General features: G+C 44.5%; 1 protein-coding gene and 1 long non-coding RNA gene across 7 annotated transcripts in view; one reads left to right on the top strand and one right to left on the bottom strand.

Moving 5' to 3' along the window:
• The window catches only part of TRAK1 (trafficking kinesin protein 1), a 144,254-nt gene that overhangs the window by 69,394 nt on the left and 48,425 nt on the right, over positions 1-26,435 (bottom strand). For 4 of the 6 annotated variants that reach the window (XM_081881997.1, XM_081882003.1, XM_081881995.1 and 1 more), the window contains exon 3: positions 16,310-16,504. Coding sequence is in view for 2 of the 6 variants with exons in the window: in XM_081881996.1 (XP_081738122.1) it covers positions 3,579-3,642 (64 nt within the window). In the remaining 4 variants the exon portion in view is untranslated. Of the gene's footprint in view, positions 1-3,578; positions 3,913-16,309; positions 16,505-26,435 lie in introns of those variants that run through there. The other 2 variants (XM_081881996.1, XM_081881994.1) reach the window with 2 other exon arrangements.
• Positions 1-26,435, top strand: part of LOC309325847 — a 262,622-nt gene that overhangs the window by 225,428 nt on the left and 10,759 nt on the right. The window lies entirely within an intron of this gene.

The raw sequence follows: 26,435 nt of genomic DNA, 5'->3' as shown, positions 1-26,435 counted from the left end.
TGGAGTGCCTTCTACAAGCTATTTCCCTAACCAGACTGTGGAATCAGTAACCTATGCTCTAGCAACCTCCAGGTGAGATCACTATGTGCGGAGCTGCTTTTGGTACAGAACGTGTACAACAAGACTATGGCCACAGGACTTCTCAGGGGGTGAGCATTTAGCACTACTTCTGCACAGCTACCTTGATTTCCAAGGCCAATTCAAAGTGCTGGTTTTAACCCACAAAGTCCTATATGTCTCAGGCGGCCAATACTGAACAAAATGCCTCTCCCAAGTTGAACATGCCCAGACCATCATCTGAGCTCCTCTTCAATAGGCTGGGAGGATGGCAACAACAGGATCTTGCGGGGTGGCAGCCCACCTACATCCTTTTGTGCCAAGTTAAGACATGCCTCTTCTCTTAGGCTTCTGAGGAATTATGATAACCAATTGTACTGTTTTATTGTTAAACTTGGTGGTCGTTCTTAAAATTATGTACACATGATGCCTAGAAATGTTTTGTATTAGGCAATTAATAAAATCGAATGCCTATTACTACTAATTCTGAACACTGAAACCTGGAATAAGGAGTTTGGATCCACTAATGGCCCTACCTGCCAATTTGTCCCCAACACTGCCATTTTGAAGGTAATATACATTATATTGCATATGCTGAAAGGCAGAACGGGAGACTGCGAAAGTTAATTAGCATTCTTTACTGATTTATTCTCATATTCTCGCCTATAAAATTCAAGTGATCTTTATATCATTTTCACCAAGTCATGCCATATTTTGAGCACAAGTATTCTGGCGTATGTGTGCCACAGTGCTGCAAATCTGAATTAATGACGAAATCATTTAAATGGAAAACTGATGTTTCCTTGGACGTCCCTAACTAGATGCATTTCATCATGTCATTTGAAAATTACCGTATTTTTTTTGCACCATAACACTCACCTTTTTCCTCATAGAAAGTAAGGGGAAATGTCTGTGCGTGTTATGGAGGGAATGCCTACGGATGGCGGGGGGGGGGGATCTGCTGCAGTTGTGAGCAGAGAATCCATGGTTGCCCTTCCTTCCCTCCTCCGTGCTTCGCTTTGAAACAGCAAAGCGGGAGAAGAGCCGCTGAGTGGGGAGGAGAGAGGGACAGAGAGCCTGCTTCTTTAAAGGAGCAAAGCAGGAGAGGAGAGGAGCCTTCTCCCCTTATACCCCTCTTCTTCATTATTAGCAGCATCCTTCTCCACCCACCCCACACATGCTGCTTCTCCCCTTAAACCCCTCTTCTGCATTATTAGCAGCATCCTTCTCCACACACCCCACGCGTGCTCCTTTTCCCTTGAGTGCTTTTCCTTCTCTCCCCACTTAAAACGTGGTTACAAAGCACGGATCCACATGGATCCTCAGGATTTTTGCATTGGGCTACTCCAAACTCACTGTCAGATCACATGTCTGTGGCCACAGCATGAACCACAAAAATCATACATCCACTTTTTCGTTTAGAATATTTTTTTCCTTGTTTTACTCTTCTAAAAACTACGTGCGTGTTATGGTCGGGTGCGTGTTACAGAGCGAAAAATACAGTAGGTCAAACTCCTATTCTTCAGAGACAGTAGATACAATTCATGAAGCCAAACTTATTAAAAAGAGGAGTTTGTCCCTTTCTCTAATGCACAAGACTTTTGAAGTTATTAAGATTTTGGGGGGGATCCTGACCAAAATTTTGTTATCCATGGCACACTAGTAATATGTGCCATTTATAATGTCTGTATAAATTCCTTTACTAGATATGTACTGTGGTGCCCCGCAAGACGAATGTCTCACAAGACGGAAAACTCGCTAGACAAAGAGTTTTCTGTTTTGGAGGTGCTTCGCAAAACGAATTTCCTATGGGCTTGCTTCGCAAGACGAAAATGTCTTGCGAGTTCCTGCGGGGGTTCCCCCCCCCCCTTTTCTAAGCCGCTAAGCCGCTAATAGCGCTAATCCGCTAAGCCGTCAATGAGCTTGCTTCGCAAGATGAAAAAACCGCTAGACGAAGAGAATCGCGGAACGGATTCTTTTCGTCTTGCGAGGCACCACTGTATTTTGAATTGTTTAGTAAGCATTATGGAGGGTGGAAGAAAGACAATCTGTTCAAGAGACAAAACCATGACCCCTGGCTGGGCCAGTTTAAAACCAGCAAAGTGGCAATCCTACTAGTCCTCCACCCTGTAATTTATTACACCTATCGCACAGCATACTTTCAATTAACAAGTTCTACGTGGTCAGAAATTCTGAAAAACAGGACAGTGTAATTTTGACAACAAAATTGTTGTGGTGAGATTTAAAATAGGGAAGAGTTCACGGTTTTATTTCAACAGCATCAGCCATTTTACTTTTAGTTTATTTCACCTAAAATCTCTCAGAAAGTTTCTGAAAATCAGCTTAGCAATGTGAATGGCAGAGTAGTGAAAAGGAAAAGTGTAGCTGTTAGAGTATTAAGCATTCAAAACAAGGCCAGTAAACCATAATAAATTATATCAGTCAGATTAACTCTTCAAAGGACAAATTCATAGAGAAAACAAATGATATAACAAATATTTTCCCCTCACATATATGCATTCTAGGTATGGATCTTTTGCAAACATTGAATTTAATATATACATGAGGAGCTCATCAGTTTCTCAAGGCTTGTAGGCAGAAAGGTGTTTTTTGTGAAATTCAGGCTAGTACTCTTAATATTTTAGCTGTGTATTTGAAAGTTTGCTCTTATCCTAGACTACGCTAGATCTTTGCACTGAAATGTAATTCCTGGTTATTGCTACGCTCATCTCAGTCACCCCCTTGCCCTCGCTATAATCACGGTCCTTCTTTATTTATTAAAACTAATATCCAGGCCAACAGCACAGCAATACCTTTGTGGCCTCTGTATTTCCATCTTGGGCTCCCATTCAGTTCTGTGGCCAGAATGAAAAGATTTGACTTTCCCGCAAGGTGGGTGGTGCAGTTTCAGCCCCTCCTCCTCACACCCACCTTTATCACGAGACTCATGATCACATCCAGGGTGATGAAAAAGACACTGCCATCCTGGCAGAAAACAGAAAGTTCGAGAGGAGCTGACAAAGGAGACCTGATCCCGACGTTCAAACCTAACGATTTAGGCAGAAGCAGTTGCTCTAATCATTTCCCACAATGAAGATTTTATATGCGAAACTCAGCTGTCTCTGCCTGGCAGCCTTTAATATATGCCGTGCATCTTGCCACATCTCACACTAGGATATGTGCCTGTTATAACACAGGCTTCCCATTCCCACTCACCGTAGCAAATTGAGTGTGTATTTGAAGCTTCAGCTGTAGTAGCAGCAATCACAATAAGCATTTAGCAGTAATTTTCTTTTGCTGAAAAGATCTTCCAGTGCGTATGGACTGCTGCCACTCCCACTGGCAAAAAGCCCTACAGCAGTCTCCTGTACCATGCCTTCAATGTATGATAGGAAACGCCAAAAGCTGCCTACCTTAGCTGCACAGCCCCACAGCAGTTCTCCCAGTATAGAAGACAGAAAGACATATATTAGAAGGTAAAGCCCCTATTCACAGGCATGCCATAAAGAGCAGATAATTACCATCCGTACATTCCTCATAATACCAGTCCAGCTCATAGTAATCCGCTTCAATGAATTTCTGCATAGTCCGCTATCTCCTTGGGCAACGTAGGAGAGGAGATTTTATACAGATGCTACAGAGGTCAAGTGAAGCGCAGCCATGCCTCCCTGCCTTTGCAGAACTGCATTCTGCCAAGGAGCTCGGAGACTGCCGGCGAGAGGCTGGACATCTTCAGCCCGAAGCAGGAGCCGAAACGGAAAGGGGCAGACAATGAAAAGGAGAAAATAAAAACTTCAACAAATAAAAAAAGGGAGAGGTTTGTTGCAGCATCTGCAGCAGTCAGTGCCTGCTCTAATAAAGAAGGCTTTACACAGGAGCTGGGAATGGGAGTGAACAAAACCGTCCTATCAAAAGGCTCAGACTCTGACGCTGGAGACACACAGCACCACTTGGGGCTTCCTAACTCATTCCTTTCCCCGCTCCACTCCTCGCATCTCTTTCGGTCCAATATGTTGCCATGGAGACCAGTTGGCTCCGAAAGAGATGCAGCGATGGAGGGAGGAAATGCAATTCTGCTGTTTCTTACTACGCTGGCTAGGATGTGTCTCACCAGAAGACACAAAACAGAGAGAAATGCTTCCCACGGCTATGACACAAAGAGATCCAAGTTAAGCTCCAACTTGTTACATGGCAACATCAGGTTTTGATCACTTAACACATCACCGTATCTTAATATGTACACCTAACACAATGCTGTAACAAACTGGTGTGGGTTGTGTGTGTGTCCCACACCCAGAAATGTGGGTAACTAAAGCTCTTTCCTTTGAACCAGTGATCCATTTTATCAAGTGCCTAACTTCTGTGAGAGCACAAAAAGGATTACAGCCAACTACAGCCATTTTGTACAAACTGGAATACAGTAACCACCTCCTTCCTCTCCCTTCTCTCTCGAAATATTCCTAAAAATCTAAGCTTTCCATTAGTTTGCAGATGAAATTAGGAGCACGCATCTGTTCAGATATGCAAACTGATGATCTGTTGCAGGAGATTAAAATAGAACTTGGATAAGCAAATGAATAAACACATCCTGCTGGACAATATAGTGAAGTTCTTAACCTTTAATGTTGTTATATACACTCTGTGTTTATTTGGCTTTTGCTACAACACTCCGCCCCTCAGTAGTGTGTGTGTGTGTGTGTGTGTGTGTGTGTGTGTGTGTGTAGATTTCACAATCATCTGGAGCATTTGCTGGGCATGTTTAGCCTGGAGAAGAGGAGGTTAAGGGGTGATATGATAGCCATGTTCAAATATATAAAAGGATGTCACATAGAGGAGGGAGAAAGGTTGTTTTCTGCTGCTCCAGAGAAGTGGACACAGAGCAATGGATCCAAACTACAAGAAGGAAGATTCCACCTAAACATTAGGAAGAACTTCCTGACAGTAAGAGCTGTTCGACAGTGGAATTTGCTGCCAAGGAGTGTGGTGGAGTCTCCTTCTTTGGAGGTCTTTAAGCAGAGGCTTGACAACCATATGTCAGGAGTGCTCTGATGGTGTTTCCTGCTTGGCAGGGGTTTGGACTCGATGGCCCTTGTGGTCTCTTCCAACTCTATGATTCTATTCTATGATTCTCTGTTTAGATGGAGAAGCAAAGAAATCCAAACAGATCCTTTTTTGATATACACATAAAGAACAGGCAGCAGAGAAGAAACCAGAGAACCACCGTGGGAACAAAGGCGGAGGTAGAAGTGGCAAAAGGGAGAAAAGTAGTGGCAAAAATCAGACTAGACTTGGCAGAAGGATCAGGGTAGGGCTGCCTGGAGAAGGGCTCCGAAATTGGCTGGTTGGATACTCCTAATGGTGACCAGAAAAATGAAAAAGGTGACGTCTAAAGTGACACGGGAGCTGTGCAGTTTAATCCACTTTTCTCACATGAAACTTAAAAAGAGAGGGGAAGGAATTGGAACAGATAGGGGAATTCTAAAAGTGCAGGCAGAGTGGTTACTAGAGGAGCGAATGATGGGCTGTGGCTGACTGCATGTGACATGTTGTGAAAGGTGTGGCGAGCCACAGACCCCACACCCAATTGTTGATTTCCTGTGATGGGAGAAGCTTTGGTTAATGTGCATCCTCTTCTGGCACAGCCCCAAAGGATTTGGAAGGTTTAACGTTTGGTTTCTCTCTCTCATTATTATTAACCCCAGTTTACCTTATAGCCAACCCCTAAGTGATGGCTAACAAACCATAGTTACGATTAACGACAGATTGTCCGGTTCTGAAAACAACAGCAGGTGTGGTTAATAAAAACCGAAAATGAAAGTAGCTGTGCTGGAGGAGAGGGAGAAGCACGAGGCTCACTACAGCTTGCTCCTGCCATTAATGTGGATGTAAATTGTAGGGATGCGGGTGGCGCTGTGGGTTAAACCACAGAGCCTAGGACTTGTTGATCAGAAGGTCGGCAGTTTGAATCCCCATGACGGGGTGAGCTCCCATTGCTCGGTCCCAGCTCCTGCCAACCTAGCAGTTCGAAAGCATGTCAAACTGCAAGTAGATAAATATCCCGCTCCGGCGGGAAGGTAAACGGTGTTTCCATGCACTGCTCTGGTTTGCCAGAAGCGGCTTAGTCATGCTGGCCACATGAAATGGAAGCTGTACGCCAGCTCCCTCGGCCAATAAAGCAAGATGAGCGCCGCAACCCCAGAGTCGGCCACGACTGGTCCTAATGGTTAGGGGTCCCTTTACCTTTACTTTTAAATGTAGACTTTATACCATCTTAGTGTGATAAATAAATATAACTATGTGTTCAAAACATATTATGTGTCAAATGTCCTAAAACCTGTGTCACAGTCAGCTGCAATTCAATTAAGTATTCAGTGTAGCAAACCTACACATCGATTTCTAAAGAGCAACTAGTGCTCATCTGGCAAGGATAGGATCTCTATATGCCCTTTACACTTGCCCTTTTTCAAACAATGCAGCTGCCTCCAGGAATAAAAAAAAAGATAAAGCCTATGAAATAAATTGAGACGATAATAACACCCACTACAAATTATGAGCTGCAACAGTGTAGTGTTCTGATTCTTACTCCACCCCTCCTAAAAATTCAAGGGAGGATATACAATTATTTTAGGAAGACTTATTTGCTGATTGCTTGAGTATGCAAGTGAAAGCGTAATGTAAAATTCCTTCTGTTCTTCCTGCCCCTAGCCCCAAATTCTGGAATTAGATCATGATTTCCCAAACCTGGGTCTTCAGCTGTTTTTGGACTACAATTCCCATCATCCTTGATCCTGCTAGCTAGGGATTACTGATTGATTGATTGACTGACTGACTGACTGACTGACTGACTGACTGACTATATACCGCCCTATACTTGAAGGTCTCAGTGGGTTGTAGTCCAAAAACAGCAGGAGACCCATGTTTGGGAAACCCTGATTTAGATTATCAGACTTCTTCAGGTACAGATTTCTCTTTTTTCAGTTCTCTTTTAAGCCAGTGGGAGTAGCAGTAGCAGAAATAGTGCAGTACTTAAACCTACTAGCAACACACTTGCATTTGGTGCAGGTTAATATTATCACCCCGCCTTGCCAAGAAGGCAAGGGCAATGAGTCATTCGCATCAAATTCAATTATTTGGAAACCTATCTTGAAAAATGGCATGACTAATTTCTGGGATTCAAGCCTACCTGGATGTAAAACCCTCCCACCCTGAAGAGTTTGTTTCCTGTTGAGGCTGGTTTCGGTGCTAGATCCATTTATTTCCGGGTTAAGGCCTAGTTTTGGTGCACAAGCTGCCTTGGTCACCTTTGCGTGGTTACCGTTGGTCAGAGAGAGGCAGAAGGAGTGTGCCCCTGTTAATTCTCCTACCGATCAAGCACAAACCACACTGCTCCTAAAGGAACTGCCCTAGCTGTCTATAAGCTACTGAGCCAGGTTCAAGGTTTTAGTTTCAACCTTTCTCCTTACTCCCTCTTCAAGCACTGCAGCTGAGGAGAGTCTCTTGATTGTGCCATAATCTTCATTATTAGCAGCAACCAGTGGCAGGGCCTTCTCTCTAGTGGCCCCCATTTAATGGAACCATATATTTTCTGAGCAGTGACAAACACCAACAGTGTTCAAAACACACTCATGTACTCAGGTTTTCTGGAATTTTATCAATGGCAACCTTTGAGCTACTCACTGCATTTCATTTATTACATTATGGTGTACTTTTTTCTTTTCATTTTAATTTGTTTTATTACTTAGGTATATCATGAATTGTCATTGGCAGCTTATATGTATTTTTTGTAAACAAATTAAATATCCATAGAAGAAGAGCACCTACAAAAAGAGCTATTAAAGACTAACATTCCATACATCCCAACTGACTCTCAGTTGTTTTTACATTAGAAAACCAAAGTAGAGTGAATTGGGAAAAGACCACTTAGCAGTCTTTGGTTCCATCATGGTATTTATAGCATCTGAGGGTGTCACACTAACTTCCGTATTCCCAGCTCAGATTTTCTCACAACTGGGGGGGGGGGGAGCCAATTCAGATTGTGGAATGCAAAGGTTAAATGCTTGATGAGCTAGAATAAGTTGCTAAGCGATCACTGGACTTTGCTTCAGTTAGGAACAAAACAAGTGAAGAAGTTGGCTGCATTCTAAGAAGATTGTAAGCAAATGTTACTTTCTGAGGTCTAACGAGACTAACATTTCCTTTTGTGAGTGAATTAAATGCAGTACTAAAAGATCAAGTACCTCTTTCAAAAGGGCATATCAGCTGCCTGGGTTTAGCTTTTGTTAGCTCCAGTATAGGATGAATTTACTAAAATATCTTGTCATCTATTACAGGACACTGCTATTATACCAAAGCTTTCAGATGGGATGGATATTGAGTCAGATTCCCAAAGGTTCAGAGGTCCCTCTGTGTGAGCAGATGGCACATTTGCATGCACAGTAGGTGCATATCTCTCCAAATTCTGCAAATCATCTTCTCAGCTGCAGCCTCAGGCCCATATCCCATTCTGTTTCAGAGGGTCCTCCAGTTCTCAGAATTGGCTTTTCAGAGGGCACAAGAGGCTGCGGCAGTGATGGAAAAGTCCCACTGCATGATGAGAACTGTTATGTAGTGAAGTTTCACCCTGGGCCAGCAGGGGGATACTGTATATAGTTTTCACTCAGGTCTGTAGATAGTTTTCCCTCAGGTCCGCGTCAGTTATTTTAGGCGGGAACTCTGGGCTGTTGTTGCTACAATGTTGACAGCCGGCTGCCTATAAAAGCAGGCCGGCTGAGCTGTTTGCAGTCAGTTCTATTCCAGCTTACGAAATAAAGAGCTACTTGGAGAAATCGCTGTGTCGTCTGCTATGTCAACCCACAACACAACACTGGCGACGAGGATGGGATGGATGGACATCAGAGCACAGCCAGATGCGGCCAGCCTCTGAACTGAGCTGAATCACTGAGCTGAATCACAGAGCGAAATCACTGAGCGAAATCACTGGACAGAACCAATTCAGAGCTGACTGTTCTGGCTAGAGCACGGTGTTCCATCCATCGCCCTTCACGCCGGCATCGGAATCATGGCTTCACTTGTGCCTCTACCGCCGTTTGCGCCAGCCTCTGAATCATGGGATTCCTACCTCGCTCGGTTCGACTGCTACCTCCAAGCCAACGAGCTGACAGCAGTATCAAAGGATCGTAAGCGGGGCCTATTCCTCAGCCTCTGTGGGCCTGAGGTGTTTGAGACGGCCCGAGCATTGGTTGCGCCCGAAGCAGTCCAGGCAACACCATGGGACACGATCCAAGAGAAGCTCCGCAACCACTACGCACCAAAGCCGTCCAAGATTGCTGCCCGCCATGCGTTCTACCACCGGAACCAGGCAGAGGGGGAGTCAATCAACAACTACACCACCGCCCTGCGACAGGCTGCAATGCACTGTGAGTTCCGAGACTTAGACGATGCCCTGATGGATCGAATCGTCTGCGGGGTCTGGGACATCCATCAGCAACGGCGTCTCCTCGCCAAGCCAGACCTCACGCTGCAGAAAGCCATTGAGGAGGCTGTGGCCTCAGAAGCTGCTGAACGCTCCGCCCAGGAGATCCGCAAGTGCAGCAGCCCACGTCTTGCTAGGGAGCCAGTTCCGGTGCATCATGAAGAGGCCAGCAGTGATGAGGCATCCTCCAGTGAAGGCGATGACGTGCACCAGACAAAGCGGGAGCACAGGAAGTTCCAACAGAAGTCCAAGGGCCAACCGGAATGTGCCGGCTGCGGAGGCAACCATTCCCGTGCCAAGTGTCGATTCAGAGACGCCATCTGTAGGAAGTGTTCCAGAAGGGGCCACATCGCTAAGGTCTGCCGATCGGCTCCGTCTGACACCCCCCCTTCATCGACTCGCAAGTCCAAGCCTTCACTCCAGTCTGCCAAGGAAAGTTGTTTCGCTCTCACCAACTGCCGCTGCCCGTCTGGAACCACGATTGGCCAAACCGACTCGCCTACGCGACGCAAGCTGAACGTCACGGTGCTCATTGAAGGAGCTCCATGTGACATGGAGATCGACACCGGGTCTGCCCTGTCCATCGTGTCGTGGAGCACCATCAAAAGACTGGTACCCAGAGTGTCCAAAAGGCAACTCGACTCTCACCGCGTACACCTGAGAGACTACCAGGGAAACGACATTCCCGTGGTAGGCGTTGGCCGGTTCCGGATTGCCTTCAAGGATTTTTCGGGCCTGCTCCGGTTGGTGGTGGTCGAAGGTCAGCGGCCAAGCCTCCTAGGGCTAGACTGGTTTGATGCCCTCGGCCTGGAAGTCACCGGCATCAACTGCATCTCTAACGCAGAGACTGAGGGTCTGGTCAAAGACTTTGCCGAGGTTTTTGACGGCACCTTGGGGCAATATACAGGTACGCCCATCTCCTTTAGCCTTGATCCACAAGTCGCCCCCATCAAGCTAAAGCCACGCCGGGTTCCCTTTGCTCTCAAGGCTAAGGTGGACGAACAACTGGACAAACTGATCGCCCAAGGAGTTTTGGAGCCGGTTGACCACGCCAAGTGGGAAACCCCCATCGTCACGCCTGTCAAGCCAGATGGGTCGGTGAGAATCTGCGCTGACTACAAGTGCACGATCAACAAGGCACTTCAGCAGCACGCTTATCCGGTTCCTGTTGTCCAACACCTGCTGCATTCCCTGGGTGAGGGTAAGGTCTTCGCTAAGCTGGACCTTGCCCAAGCCTATCAACAACTGCCAGTCGATGATGCCACTGCTGAAGCCCAGACGATCGTCACCCACCGGGGGGCATTCCGTTGCCGCCGGTTGCAGTTCGGGGTGAGTGTGGCTCCTGGCATCTTCCAAAGCCTTATGGAGCGTCTCCTGCAAGGGCTTCCGGGCGTGGTACCATATTTTGATGACGTCTTGGTGTCTGCAGACTCACACCAGCAGCTGTTCGAGCGCCTCCGTGCCGTGCTGACCAGGTTCCAAGAGGCTGGGCTCAAGGTAAAGAGGGAGAAGTGCCAGATCGCCGTTCCACAGGTAGAGTTCCTGGGCTATCTTATCGATGCCTCCGGCCTTCACCCGACCACATCCAAGATCCGCGCTATCCAGCAGGCCCCCACCCCAAAGAACAAGACGGAGTTGCAGGCGTTCCTGGGGCTGCTGAACTTTTATAACATGTTCCTGCCCCACAAAGCCACAGTGGCTGAGCCTCTTCACCGACTCCTTAGTACAAAGACGCCTTGGGCCTGGGGTCATCGGGAGACGGCGGCCTTCAACGCGGTTAAGGCTCTCCTTTCATCAGACAGTGTGCTGGTACAGTACAGTGAATCCAGGCCGCTGGTCCTTGCCTGCGACGCCTCACCTTTTGGCATTGGTGCTGTCCTTAGTCACCGTTTTCCAGATGGAAGAGAAGCACCGCTCGCCTACTTTTCCAGGACACTATCTCTGACGGAACGGAATTACAGCCAGCTCGACAAGGAGGCATTGGCACTTGTGGCTGGAGTGAAGAGGTTCCATGAATACCTCTATGGCAGGACTTTTGACCTCATCACTGACCACAAGCCACTCCTGGGCCTCCTCGCCGGTGATCGTCCAACTCCACCGGTCCTCTCGCCACGCATGCTGCGATGGACTGTTTTCCTGGCTGCCTACCACTACCGGCTCATCCATCGCCCGGGGAAATCGATGGGCCATGCCGACGCCCTCAGCCGTTGCCCTCTTCCAGCATTTGTGGAAGACCCGGCTCCAGCTTCATCGCTCCTTCTGATTGAGGATCTTCCGGCAGCGCCTGTATCGGCTGCCACTGTGGCCTCCGCGTCTGCCCAGGATCGCACCATCAGCCGGGTGCTCAACTGGGTGTGGAGGGGGTGGCCACAAGGGCCTTTTGCATCAGAGTTCCAGCCCTTCGCAACCAGACAACATGAACTCTCAGCTCATCGCGGCTGTCTGCTGTGGGGAGACCGCGTCGTGATTCCCCAGGGACTCCGTCAGCGCGTCCTGAAGGCTCTGCACGTTGGCCACCCGGGAATTGTCAAAATGAAGGCGTTGGCTCGGTGTTACGTCTGGTGGCCTAATATGGACGATGCCATCACTGCCTGGGTGTGCGCCTGTCAAGCGTGCCAAGAGTCGAGGCCTGCACCACCGGCAGCTAAGGGACACACCTGGGAGACGCCAAAGACACCCTGGTCGAGGGTGCACATCGATCTGGCTGGCCCCTTTCACGGCCGGACCTTTATGGTAGTGGTGGACGCCTATTCCAAATGGCTGGAGGTCGCCCTGATGCCCTCCACCACTACCGAAGCTGTCATCCGGGTGCTGCGAGGCCTGTTTGCAACGCATGGGTGTCCTGATGTCCTTGTCTCTGACAACGGACCACAGTTCACGTCAGGCACGTTTGAGCGGTATCTTTTGGGACTGGGCATCCGCCATGCCCTAACGGCACCCTTTCATCCATCCAGCAACGGGCAAGCGGAAAGAATGGTGCGCTCGGCAAAAGAGGCACTGGCGCGCCTGGACCGGGGAGACTGGCATGAGCGGGTCGCCGAATACTTGTTCGTGCAACACATCACCCCTCATGCGGCCACAGGGAGGAGTCCTGCTGAACTGCTTATGGGCCGCCGCCTCAGGTCACCGCTCGACCGGCTACACCCGGACTTTGCCGTGGCTGAACCCCCAGGCTGTGCCAACGCGCCACGGTCATTTGTCCCAGGAAACCAGGTCTTTGCCCGGAACTATGTGGGGGACATTCCTTGGGTGCCAGCCACAGTAGTGGGAGTCACTGGACCTCGCTCGTACCAGGTGGCACTCGAAGACGGACGCTTGTGGCGACGGCACATAGACCAGCTTAGGCGCAGGGTTGGGAACTTGGACACTACCGAGGTGCCCCCAACTGCGCTTGCGGCTCCAGAAGAGACACGTACAGATGGCGAGGCCCCACCTACACCTCCCTCGCAAACTGCCAGCATGGAGCCGAACCAAGCCGCTTCAGAGGGTCTGCCAGACTTACCACAGACTCAGACCACTCCACTTGCGGAGGCTCCACCCACAGCAGCGGATCCAGGGGATTTGGTTCCAACGCCACCTAGGGTCGCACCACAGCCTCAGCAAGAACTGTGTGGCCCCCCGGATTTGGCTACCTGTCCCCGGCGGTCTGGCAGAGTTTCCAAGCGCCCAACTTATTTAAAGGACTATGTTGTTGGACATGTATCACTGTTGGTCTAAGTATGGGAAATGCAACCAATATGCTTTTGTGCCTAATTGAACCATTACGCGTAGTGCTGTATATAAGGAAACCATTACGATTGTAACTAACGCCTTATCTCGGTGGGGAGGGGTGTTATGTAGTGAAGTTTCACCCTGGGCCAGCAGGGGGATACTGTATATAGTTTTCACTCAGGTCTGTAGATAGTTTTCCCTCAGGTCCGCGTCAGTTATTTTAGGCGGGAACTCTGGGCTGTTGTTGCTACAATGTTGACAGCCGGCTGCCTATAAAAGCAGGCCGGCTGAGCTGTTTGCAGTCAGTTCTATTCCAGCTTACGAAATAAAGAGCTACTTGGAGAAATCGCTGTGTCGTCTGCTATGTCAACCCACAACACAACAAGAACTCTACTTGTTTCACTGGACAAACTCAAGAGGAAGAAAAACTAATATTTATACAGAAATTCTTAAAACTATTGCTAGGCATTGATCTATGCAATGCAATGACTTGCATCTTTCTGGGTTTTTTGTTCATTTTTAAATAGTGTCTGTTACGTAGTAATAAAAATGATATGTAAAGAACAAAAAAAAAAAAAATCACCAACAAATAATTTAAAAACAGTTGGAATTGCTTGGTAATTATATTCTAGCTTCACCCTCAAGTCATAAGGTGGCCCTAAAATGGCCTTTGCTAGAAATTACTTGGGCAGCAGTCACTATCTTTAGAGATGAAGGATCAGAGGTGAAACAACACACAATTCAGAGCATCACTACGGCTATATATACAGCGAAGTTAAGATACCAACTTTTAAACGAACCTTTAAAAATATTATCTAACACACAAGCTCCATGATAAAACTAAGCAGCAACAAATATATTTATGCAGATTTAGTCAAAATGATCAATATTTCCATAATTAAAAAGGAGAGAGGGAAGACCAGGTCCTACTTATTTGAAAAGTAAATCGTGCGGTGGCTGCGCGGCAGCAGCGGGAGGCCCCATTAGCTAAAGTGGTGTTTCAGGTCGAGAACAGTTTCCGGTTAAGAACGGGCCTCCAGAACAAATTAAGTACTTAACCCAAGGTAAATAATATTTGTTGTTAGCCACCCTGAGTCTGGTTTGTGAACTGGAAAGGGCAGGATATAAATAAAAATTTATTTGTTTGTTTGTTTGTTTGTTTGTTTGTTTGTTTGTTTATAATGCAGACTATTGGTAGCCCATTGGTAGCCCATTGGCTGTCGGTTACTACACAATCAAGGATTATATCCATCACACCCATAGTTTATTATTATTCAGCCAATCAAAAGATGTAAAACTGCATGGAAAACATCACCTTCCTCCCCAACCCCACCACAAAATGATGACATTTTAGGTGCTTGAAAAAACAACATTGCCATAACATTAAAAAATATAGCCTTGGGAAAAGATGTGTACCCAAAAGGCAAGCAAATGAACATTTATTTAGCAGGAGGAGTTAATTGTACAGGCCCACACTTCAAATCTAGGTTTAATCTCTTGGTACTTTTCTCTGAAAGTTTAACTGACCTACTTACAAAAGGATAAGACATTGTGTGTGTTTAAAAAACTGTGATGATATTTTAAGGGTATTTCTTAATGTCAGCTATAAAATGTGAGCTATAAAATATGGTACTATTTAGCCATAATCAGTCCATCTGAACACAAATTCAATGAGGAAAAAAACACTTTATTTAAGGCAGACCAACACGGTCTATGGCAGACCAACACGGCTACCTATCTGTAAGGTAGATAAGGACAAGATGAAATTATACAATTGAATATAAATATAGATGGGAAACAGCTATGTATTGTGAGTACTTATCTACTTTTAAAAATTTTCACCTATGATCTTTTTCTTTTACTTCTATATTTTTTTCTTTGTTCTTTTTTCTTTTTTTCTGATATCTTATCTTTCATTTCACTCCTTTATTGTCAATAGCATTTTATAGAGGTATAAATAACTGTAAATATGAAAAGAGACAAAATATTCTCTAATTTTTTTCCCTTGGTTATATGTATTTTCTTTTTCTTTTGTTGTAAATATGTATGTTTTGTAATTTGTACTTAATAAAAGAATTTAAAAAGAGAGAGATTTTTCAAGGCCACTCCAATTTTTGTTTTAATTGAAGTTTGACCCTATTCGCTTTTTGGTCACCAACTGGGTTGCGATGGCTTGTAGGTTAGCAACCTATGCTGCTGTTTTTCATTCCCACCAGACCCAACTAGAGTTAAGCAGCTTGCGTGTAGGACTGCAGCCTCAGCATCTTAGCTTGCCGCTGTATTACAAGCCAAAGGAAAGTCATGCACTCCAAGGAAACTGACATATGCAAGCTACATTCCAAATGCTTTTAGCTGGGTTTAAAATGTCACATACAGCCTACAACAGAAATGCTATTATGAGTGGTATATTTTTTCAACTGTGTTTTCCACCAGCTTTGCATATTGTAATGGTTGTGAGGGGGTTACTTGTGCGTAAATTGCCTTCGGTTTAGTTAGACTGCTTGCCCAACCATGCTTAGGCTCACAGCTCGCCCTCCGTGACCTGTTAGTCACTTGCAGAATCCGTCAGTGGGCGTTTCTTGAACCTCTTCCAGCATAAGAGCTGTTTGACGCCAAGTCTCCGCCTATGTTCCCTGCGTGGAAAGCGTCTGCGCAAGTAAGGGGAAGGCAGGGGCGTGCCAGCGCTCTCTCCACTAGTTTCGGGTGAAGGGTCTTGGAGCCCTGTCTCCAATTCCTCCATCTCCCTCTCTTCTCTATTGGTGTTACGCTGCATTCCTTCCCCCCTGCTGGTCCCCTCTCCGGCATCGCTCTGGAGCCCTGCCTCCACTTCTCGCTCTGATGTCAGTTCCCTGACACATATATTATACAGTGCTTCATGGAAGGAACAGATACAGACTCATGATTTCTATTGTACCAGTGACAGTTTTCAGTGTGATCCATCCCACATATTGCATTATTTATCCAAGAATAGCTGCTAAACTGAGGAAATTTGGGGTACATGGGGAGAAGGCAACTCATAAATTCTACAGGTAATTGCATTTGAGGACAAATGAATACGTTTGGACTTACGGAAGTATTTCAGTGTCTCTTCTATTTGCTCTGTTGTTAAATCAATATTAGCATCAGGAGAAAGGAGAGGTGTATGAAGCCAGTCGTCGTGGTCATAACCATAGATGGTATCTGCTCTTAGCTTGTAGTGTGGTAGCTGCTCTTCAAGCAGACTGATGATTTCAACTTCGGGAAGATTTGTACTATTGCACACATCTAAAGCGAGGGGAAAGACAAGCACAGAAACTGGGTTATACCGCTTTCAAAATAAAAATAGAAACACTTGTGATTTAATACAAGCCACATCAGCAAACTCCCATCCAACGCATTCCATCATCTCCAGAAAAATTCCATCTGAAAGAGGAGGGTGTTGCATTGCTTAGAAGCTCTGACTAAACATTTCGTAAGAAACCGAATAAGAAGCTTTTGTTTCAAAATGTGGGCATTTCGCTGCTTATGAGCTACAACTACAGAAACCAGAAACTATAGCATTAAGCATTTCTGTCAACAGGCTTTTCTTCCATGCAAGTTTGCCTACTGGAACGCTTGCCCAAGATGTAAAACTATTCCATGTGCTTTTTTTATATAATTAAATTTTCCATTTTAACAATCCATTCAAACCACACTAAATATTCCAAATTATACAAATTATCCAGTAATCAAACAATCCAAATATTATGCTAAATTATAATTTTTTGGGCGGACTTCCCATGCTCCGAGGTCGGGTGTTTTCTAATCATCTCATATTTCTGCTATTCCATGTGCTTTAGACAAGAAAAGATTGACCAGAGACTTTAAACTCTGATGCTATTATTAGTATGTACATATGGGCTACCTGTTACCAGCATTAGCTGTGAGCTTTTTGTTTCTGATAGAAGAAATGTATTGCAATACTCCTAAAGGTTTGCAGTCTATTTCATCCACAGCAACCACGCCACAAAAACCAGCACCACACAGCCTTGCTTTCCAGGAGCAAGACGACAAGAAGCTGTTAATATAAACTGCCTAGTAATTACGGTACTTTTTGCTCTATAAGACTCACTTTTTCCCTCCGAAAAAGTAAGGGGAAATGTGTGTGCGTCTTATGGAGCGAATGCAGGCTGCGCAGCTATCCCAGAAGCCAGAACAGCAAGAGGGATTGCTGCTTTCACTGCGCAGTGATCCCTCTTGCTGTTCTGGCTTCTGAGATTCAGAATATTTTTTTTCTTGTTTTCCTCCTCCAAAAACTAGATGCGTCTTGTGGTCTGGTGCATCTTATAGAGCGAAAAATACGGCACTTGCTATTTGTTCCTGTTTCATCTCTACTCCAGTTCAAGGCTTTTATGACTTCTACCCCAGCATTACTAGGGAAGAGGTCTCCCTCATCCTTTATGACAAAGCAGTGTTCCTGGACATCAGTGATCTCATCGCCATGTGACTCAAGGAAGCCTCAGAAGAAAAACGTTTTACGAAAAATAGCTCCCATGTGCTAAGACAGGGAATGAGAAAGATGCCAGGCATTATCTTCAGCTAAACCTCTTTACTCATTCTGTTGCATTTTTTTTTTTAATTCAAAAGCCTACATTTCAAAATAAAGCCATCCCACTGAATCCAGTTACATGTGCTTTTATGGAGCTACATTTTTTAAAAGCCTAAATGCATTGACTATAAATACATGCCAAGAGTTGACAGGATGTGTGTCATAATTATTTTAGCTCTCAGTGCACAAAACCTCTCCTCACTGTGCCTGGGTCTTTTATGAATGCCAAGAATACTGCACCAACGTGAATGAAAAATGGAACCATGCTTGTGCTGTGATTTTGGTTTCACTGTCAAATTAGATATGCTGGTACAGTGGTACCTCGCAAGACGAATGCCTCGCTAGACGAAAAACGCGCAAGACGAAAGGGTTTTTCGTTTCTTGAGTTGCTTCGCAAGACGATTTTCCCTATGGGCTTGCTTTGCAAGACAAAAACGTCTTGCGGGTTTGCTTCCTTTTTCTTAAAGCCGTTAATACCCAGGGAATCCGTGCTCCGCAAGACGAAAAAATCGCAAGACGAAGCAACTCGCGGAACGAATTAATTTCGTCTTGCGAGGCACCACTGTAGTGGACTAAGAGACAGAACTTGCCATCACTGATTTACTATGAACTGGGGAACAAAGTAAATTTAGTTTCATGATCACAAAAAATCCATTTAAAATATTACTACTACTAATAATGATAATGATGAAGATGATAGATCGTAGGTTTGTTTGTTTCCAAAATAACCAGCAATACCTGTACTTTCCCTTGGATTATTTAAAGCTTTCTCCCCCCCCCCCCCCCAGATGCTCGTTGCGGCATACATACTTCTCCAGCCATCCATTTCATTCTTACAACAACACTGTGAGGTAGGTTGGGTTGGGAGTTCATGACTGGCTCAAGGTCACCAGGTGACCTGGGATCTGAACCTGTCCTGAGTAAAACACTGAACTCTACACCATACTGACTCTCTCACCCAAGATGGAAGCACATTTTTCTAGGATATCTTACATCAGCAAGTAATTAAGTGGGATAAAATATATGAATGAAGCAGACATCAATGGCATTAAGGGTGCCTCAAGGGACAAATCTTCCTGGATTCTCCAAAGTCTGTGACGCAGTCACAGTATCTGCACCCTGGTCTCTTAACTATGCCTATTTGATAAAGAGTCCCGCTGCTTGTCCTTCCGTGAGCTCATTACACCTACCAAAAGCTTCTTACTTGACTTATTTTCAGCCCAAAGAGAACAGCCAATTATCTTAATAAGGAAAGAAGGAGCCACCGGATTTGTTGAACCGTGCAAAGATCAGTTCTGGTACTTGCTATCACATTCATCCTTCATCCCATTAATGCTTACTGAAGCTTTTACTAGTCAATTTAAAAAAATATTCTGCACAAGGGGCACAGATACAGCACATGGGTGCCAATTCTCAAGGAAAGCCACGGCCATGTTTTCTACTGCAAATAATACAGCCTTTAAAACAGCATAGTGGGGAGAGCTATTAACATTACCCAGTAACCGGAATCCTAAAGGGACTTAAAGCTTTTTGAAGTTTGAATTTGAAAGACTGTTTAGAGCCAGCAGGTTGCTTCTTGGGATTAAGGGGCAGGAGAGAGAAGAGATAACACTCCCTTTCCGAACCAAACAGCTTACCAGGGGAGCCAAAGTAAATGCTGGATGTTTTAAATGAACACCTTTCCCCCTCGTTGAACAGCTCATGTTATTGGTACTGTACTGCTGGGTTAGGAGGGTAAACTAGTGCCACCTGGTGCTCAGTAATCTCAATGACTCAGAATTCAGGCACAAAAATGGTCCTCTACAATAAAAGTTGCATCCCGGATCAGAAAGGCAGCAGAAAGGAGTAGGGAACAACACAGATCTGTACACCTGACAATTAATGGAAGCCCCACCTCTGCTTGAAGTAAGGGTAAAGGGACCCCTGACCATTAGGTCCAGTCGTGGCTGACTCTGGGGTTGCGGCACTCATCTCGCTTTATTGGCCGAGGGAGCCGGCGTACAGCTTCCGGGTCATGTGGCCAGCATGACCAAGCTGCTTCTGGCGAACCAGAGCAGTGTGCGGAAATGCCGTTTACCTTCCTGCTGGAGTGGTACCTATTTATCTACTTGCACTTTGACGTGCTTTCGAACTGCTAGGTTGGCAGGAGCAGGGACCGAGCAACGGGAGCTCACCCTGTTGAGGGGATTCAAGCTGCCAACCTTCTGATCGGCAAGTCCTAGGCTCTGTGGTTTAACCCACTGCGCCACCCGCTGGTGCTTGAACTGATAATACTCAAGGATGGGCAGAATGATTTTTTGTTTTGTTATGTATTCACAAAAGGGTATTGCTGAGAATAGATGAAACTTTTAGCCATTAAAACAAGACAACAGACATCAAAATCATATGGTCTCCTCTATACTAAACCAGAATGAGAATTTATTTAATAGAAGCTCCTAGATCATATTTCCAAAGGAGACAGGATCTGGGTCCATAGACTAATGATACATCTCAGCTAGATACTTAAATACTGGAACATTATATATGTACACACACACACACACGGTGCTCTGAGTTCCTGAGAAACGCAGTATCACATAAAGGTCAAAGGCTAAAACATGGCCCCACCAGCTTCTGGAGGATGTGGGCCCCAAGGTTGCAGGAATCTCCATCGTTATGCAGGACCCTCCTCCTAGCCTGTAACACTCTGTTCTAAGCCTAGGGAACCTTTGTTTGTTTGTTTGTTTGTTTGTTTGTTTGTTTGTTTGTTTGTTTTCTATACCACCCTATACCTGAAGGTCTCAGGGTGGTTCACATAAAATATCAAATACTCAAATACAAATAATCAAAACAAAACCAACAACTCAATAACCCTCACAAAGGGCATAGGATGAAGATCAAGTCATGCAAAGGCCTAGTTGAAAAGGAACATTTTTGCACCATGAAAGTGACATACAAGCATCACTTTTTCAATGACGCATCAGTTGCCACAATGCACTTCATGATATGCTCCACTTCTCTTACCCACTTAAGACAGTGTGCACTAATTTGCAGAGGATAGGGACCATTTGCAAAAAGTAATGGAAAAAGCACCTCAACAAGCTGGCACGCGAGGAGGAGATTTGTATTTGAATTAACATTTCCATTAAATCATTTTCAAAAGACAACTAAAAGGGCTTTTAAAGAGAAGTAGAAAGGTGAATCATAGAATTGTAGAGTTGGAAGGGACCATGAAGATCATCTAGTCCAAACCGCGCCCCCCCTTGCAATGCAGAAATATGCAGCTGTCCCATACGGGGATCAAACCTGCAACCTGGGCATCATCAGCACCATGCTCTAACCACCTGAATTCTTCAGCTAAAGAAAAACTACCCAAGATGGGCTACCCAAAGCAGACCTTGGTCGAGGATGGCCATGCGTCTTTCTTTCCAGAAAGCAATTCTGCATTTGAAGCACTTCCTGATTTAAGTGCAGTTTAAAGATAAAATAGTCATAAGGAGCGAGACTTGAAGCACTTGGCAGCAAACCAAGCAGGCTCACAAATCGTCTCACTACAATTTTCCACACTATGGTGAGATGTACTGTATTTCTAGTTAAATTATAGTAACAATTTCTAATTTTGTTTTGAGACTTGTATATTTGTTGTTGTTGTTGTTTAGTCGTTTAGTTGTGTCCAACTCTTCGTGACCCTATGGACCAGAGCACGCCAGGCACTCCTGTCTTCCACTGCCTCCCGCAGTTTGGTCAAACTCATGCTGGTAGCTTCGAGAACACTGTCCAGCCATCTCGTCCTCTGTCGTCCCCTTCTCCTTGGGCCCTCAGTCTTTTCCAAACATCAGGGTCTTCTCCAGGGAGTCTTCTCTTCTCATGAGGTGGCCAAAGTACTGGAGCCTCAGCTTCACGATCTGTCCTTCCAGTGAGCACTCAGGGCTGATTTCCTTCAGAATGGATAGGTTTGATCTTCTTGCAGTCCATGGGACTCTCAAAAGTCTCCTTCTTCATGGATCACTGCCTTGTTGTGGCGAAGGGGCTTGAATAACTCAGAGAAGCTATGAGCTTTGATGTGCAGGGCCACCCAAGATGGACAGATCATAGTGGAGAGTTTTGAAAAAATGTGATCCACCTGGAGCAGGAACTGGCAAGCCACTCCAGTATCCCTGCCAAGAAAACTCCATAGACAAAGACATGTATATTAGCATATGCTAAAAGGGTTTTTTTTTGGGGGGGGGGGTTAGGAGATGCATTTCCTATCTCTTTTTTTGGAAATGCCCATCCTACTCTGGGCAGCTACTTTGACATAAGGCAAGATGAAATTAGGATGGGGGTCTTCCTCTCCTAAGGGATCTCTGTATCACCAAAAGCTGCCTACTGTCATGGAAAGGGGGGGAAAGAAGTATGCCAATACATTGGAGGGGGGGAATGAGGCAGATTGGTCTTGCTATTAACTGATCAGTAACCTGACAAGTGAGAAAGGCCATCTGTTGACAAAACAAAGTGAGGATACATATGGACACCACCATTCTTACAACACTGGCTTTGTTACTAGAATCTGCTCTATATTGAACATCCTATTACAATAGGAACTGACCTTTTTATTTTTATTTTTTTTATATAAAAAAAACCTTCCAAGAAATATACCACACCTCAGTGCACTTGAGATAAAAGCTACTTTAAAATAATCTGGAAAAGACTGATGCACAATTTATTATAAAATCAAAAACATGTCAGAATAACATGCAGCTATACTCATTAGTGGGGTTTGTTTTCCACCAATATAGATTTTTACTCCAGTCAAAAGAAAATAGAAAAGTTAAACAGCAAACCCAGAAAGAAAAACAAATGGTGCTTTTTATCACAGTTCCTCTTCTGCAATAACAAGACATATTCACCAAAAAAAAATAAGATTGCACCACCAGAAAGAATAGAGGCTTTTGTTATCCCCTAATACTTCTACAACCTACACTGTCCAGACAGATGGAGGGAGATGCTGAAGAAGCAAGACGCTATTCATAAAAGCAAAGAACCATAACTGTTACAATGCACCTTTTGTTCATTTACCATTGTAATTCAGCATTTAAGCTGAACCACAATACAATTAAATATAAACTGTATTAAAAGATTAAAAACCCATCTTGGAAATCAAAAGTAAAAATGATTATGATTTTTTGTAATGCACCTAACAAATCAACAAATTCATTGTGGTTTATATCTTTTGATATTTTAGAAGTTCCACAAGAGTCTCTCTCTGTGTGTCTCTTGTTACAGATAGGTAGCCGTGTTGGTCTGCCATAGTCAAAACAAAAAATTCCTTCCAGTAGCACCTTAAAGACCAACTAAGTTAGTTCTAGGTATGAGCTTTCGTGTGCAGTGTATCTGAAGAAGTGTGCATGCACACGAAAGCTCATACCTAGAACTAACTTAGTTGGTCTTTAAGGTGCTACTGGAAGGAATTTTTTGTTTTGTCTCTGTGTCTCTGTCTTTCTGTGCATATGTGTGGTCCTCTGGAATCTGTCACGTGTCAAGGATGTCAAGGTAAACGTATACTATACTGAACCCTGCTTTGGAAAAAAAAAGGCTTGCACCTCCAGATTTGGGCTATTTGAACAAGTAGCCTACTTCATGGCCAGGGCATCCCTCCAACATTTCTCCTAGAAGTAGAAAATCACACTGAAGGCAAGAACACTAGATGGTGCTATAGCCTCATATCATCAACTTGTCACCTTCTAATGCAAGGGAGAATGCAAATGGAGCAACTTCCAAATAGAGACAAAGGAAGTAGCAAACAGGTTAGAAAAAGGTATATAAAAAGGTACAGTGACAAATATTAGTGGGAGGAGAGGACAAGGTTAGGACAAGCATTTAATGTGCTCCATTCATTAGTGCTCCTTAGCCATATCAAAATTATTCAGCATATCAATAGAGTTAAGCTTCATTCTACTTTCTCACTGAAAGTCTGATAGAAAATCCATACCTCTCTCACAGTGAGTGAAAACATTATGGACCAGCCAGCAGACTACTTTTTTTGCTGGAGATTATGGGTTCCCAATTACTCAGAAATGCGGAGTGCAGCTGAACCTGGACACTTAACTGTTTTGCGGTAAATAGTAAGCACATTAATAAAAACTATAATGTGAAACATTTAGGAGAAAATGTATTTGCAGCCATGCTCTGACATGGGGTGGGGGAATGGCTATTCAACAAGACTTCTAGGTGGAGACATTTATCCAGTTGGTATCTATACTGGATCTACATTTATTTCATATGTGAATTGTTGTTCAACATTGCCTTCATACATGCAAATGTCTTAGATGTTTTTACATATGAAATTCGTCTATGCATGGTTTTTACTGCATTGTAAATCACATAGATACACATCCCGAGAATAAATAAATGAAATTAAGCACAACGATAATTATTTATGCGTGCTATTTTTATAGAGAGATAGATCTACATTTTGAAATTGTGATGCAGCTCTAACGCAGCATCTCACGAGCTAAGTGCTTTCCATATACCTGGCTCATTCCAAGTTGCTGGGAAAAGAGAGCTTTTAGGGGCTTCCTGATACAAATTACATGACAGACTGTTCCCATCACCAATGAGACAGCCTAAATGAGAGTCAAGTTGCAACTGGAGCTCAGAGAAGGTGATGGTTCAAATAAGCTTTCCCAGTAGCGATGTATGGAAGTGAAAGCTGGACCATAAAGAAGGCTGATTGCCGAAGAATTGATGCTTTTGAATTATGGTGCTGGAGGAGACACTTGAGAGTCCCATGGACTGCAAGAAGATCAAACCTCTCCATTCTTAAGGAAATCAGCCCTGAGTGCTCACTGGAAGGACAGATCGTGAAGCTGAGACTCCAATACTTTGGCCACCTCATGAGAAGAGACGACTCCCTGGAAAAGACCCTGATGTTTGGAAAGATGGAGGGCACAAGGAGAAGGGGACGACAGAGGACGAGATGGTTGGATAGTGTTCTTGAAGCTACCAGCAGGAGTCTGATTTCCTTAAGAATGGAGAGATTTGATCTTCTTGCAGTCCATGCCTGGCGTGCTCTGGTCCATGCATGGCGTGCTCTGGTCCATGGGGTCACAAAGAGTCGGACACGACTAAACGACTAAACAACAACAACAAAGGAATGGAACTTGGGGAGATACCTGCAGAAGAAGCAAGTAACATGCAAAAAAATGAGGAATTTGATCTAGGCACACTGAAGAGGATGGTGGTAGCCACAGAGGTACCCCCTGAAGTCTGAAGTGGTACAATCCAGCAACAGACACAGCAGCCACCAATTTAGGGTGGGAGGGAGAGAGATTGAGAGTATTAGAATGAGAAGCTCAGTATTTTTTGAAGAGTGCCAGGAAGCTAGTCCAAAAACCAGAGAGAGAACTTTTAGTAGAAATACTGGAAAATAAGTGAAAAGAGGGAAATTCAGTAAGAGGCAGTGCAAATTCAATAGTGCAAAAATCATTGTGTATAACACTGCTTAAGTAAAAGAAGTTGGTTCTTGCAGATTTTGCAGAAGGAAGAAGCAATATAGATATGACAGTCACCTGGAATGTGGGGAAAGAATGAAAATCCCAAGAGAAGTGCAAACTGAGAAACAAAGAAATTGCTTAAAGAATGGTGGAGTTGGACAGAACGCCCAGGAGATTATTTAGCAAACCAATATAAATGTTAGCCCTAAGGAGGTCAGATTTCAGTTATTTAACAGCACGTTTATTATTTGGCTAAAAAGTTTCATGAAAACCTTGTGCTGAAGACCATCCCAAAAGATAGCCCAATGTAGGCTTACTATGTCTCCCCCATTTTGTACAATCTGTATCAGTCCCTGAATGAACCTCCATTCAAGGATTCCCTGCAGGATGTTATGAAAGAAGGAAGTGTATAAAATAACACTGTTTTTAGCTAATGAGAGAATCAAGAAACCTGCATTTCTGTTATATGGCACCTTATCAAGAGATAATCTGTGATCAGATGAGCTGCTCTGACACACAAACAGAAGGAAGACATTAAGTTAAATTCTTCCTGATCACAGAATACTTAGAAAGAGGAGTCATAAGCACGATTTTGTTGCAACATGCCCAGAGCACATGTTTCCTGTAAGAAATTCAGTTTCTTGATGCTGTTTACCTGCAATCTTTTTAAAGCAAAACAGAAATGCCTGAATCATCACAGGGCTGTTTGGGGTGCACATAACCCTAAATCCCTATGCTTGAACTGAATCCTGATGACATCCAATCAGGACCTGCAAAAAATACTGAATTGAATTCAAGAATTTTTATGGGAATATGCCTGCTACTTTTCAATGGCCTGAACAACCTTTAAGAATGAAAAGAAAGCAATTGCAGCCAAAGACAGTAACCACAAGCACCTATTTAAAATTCCAGACTTTTACAATTAATGGAGGCTGCATCACACTTGCAGAGAAACATTCTCCCCATCACTCTCAAGCATCCATGTGCCTTCCAACCCAGGGAGAACTTACCTTGTGAAGTCAAAAACAATTATTTCATCTCACCCAATCACAAAGTGAAGTGTGTGTGTGTGTGTGTGATAGGGGTGTACATGGTGTGGCGAAGGTGTGGCCTTAGGAAACAGTTCTGTGTATGCTCAGACTGCCCCTCTCAGCACCCCTACGAGGTCCACACT

Source organism: Podarcis erhardii (genome assembly GCF_964252035.2).
Source record: "Podarcis erhardii genome assembly, chromosome: 12".
In the NCBI taxonomy this organism is placed as follows: Eukaryota; Metazoa; Chordata; class Lepidosauria; order Squamata; family Lacertidae; genus Podarcis; species Podarcis erhardii.
This window is presented reverse-complemented; position numbering and strand designations above follow the sequence as displayed.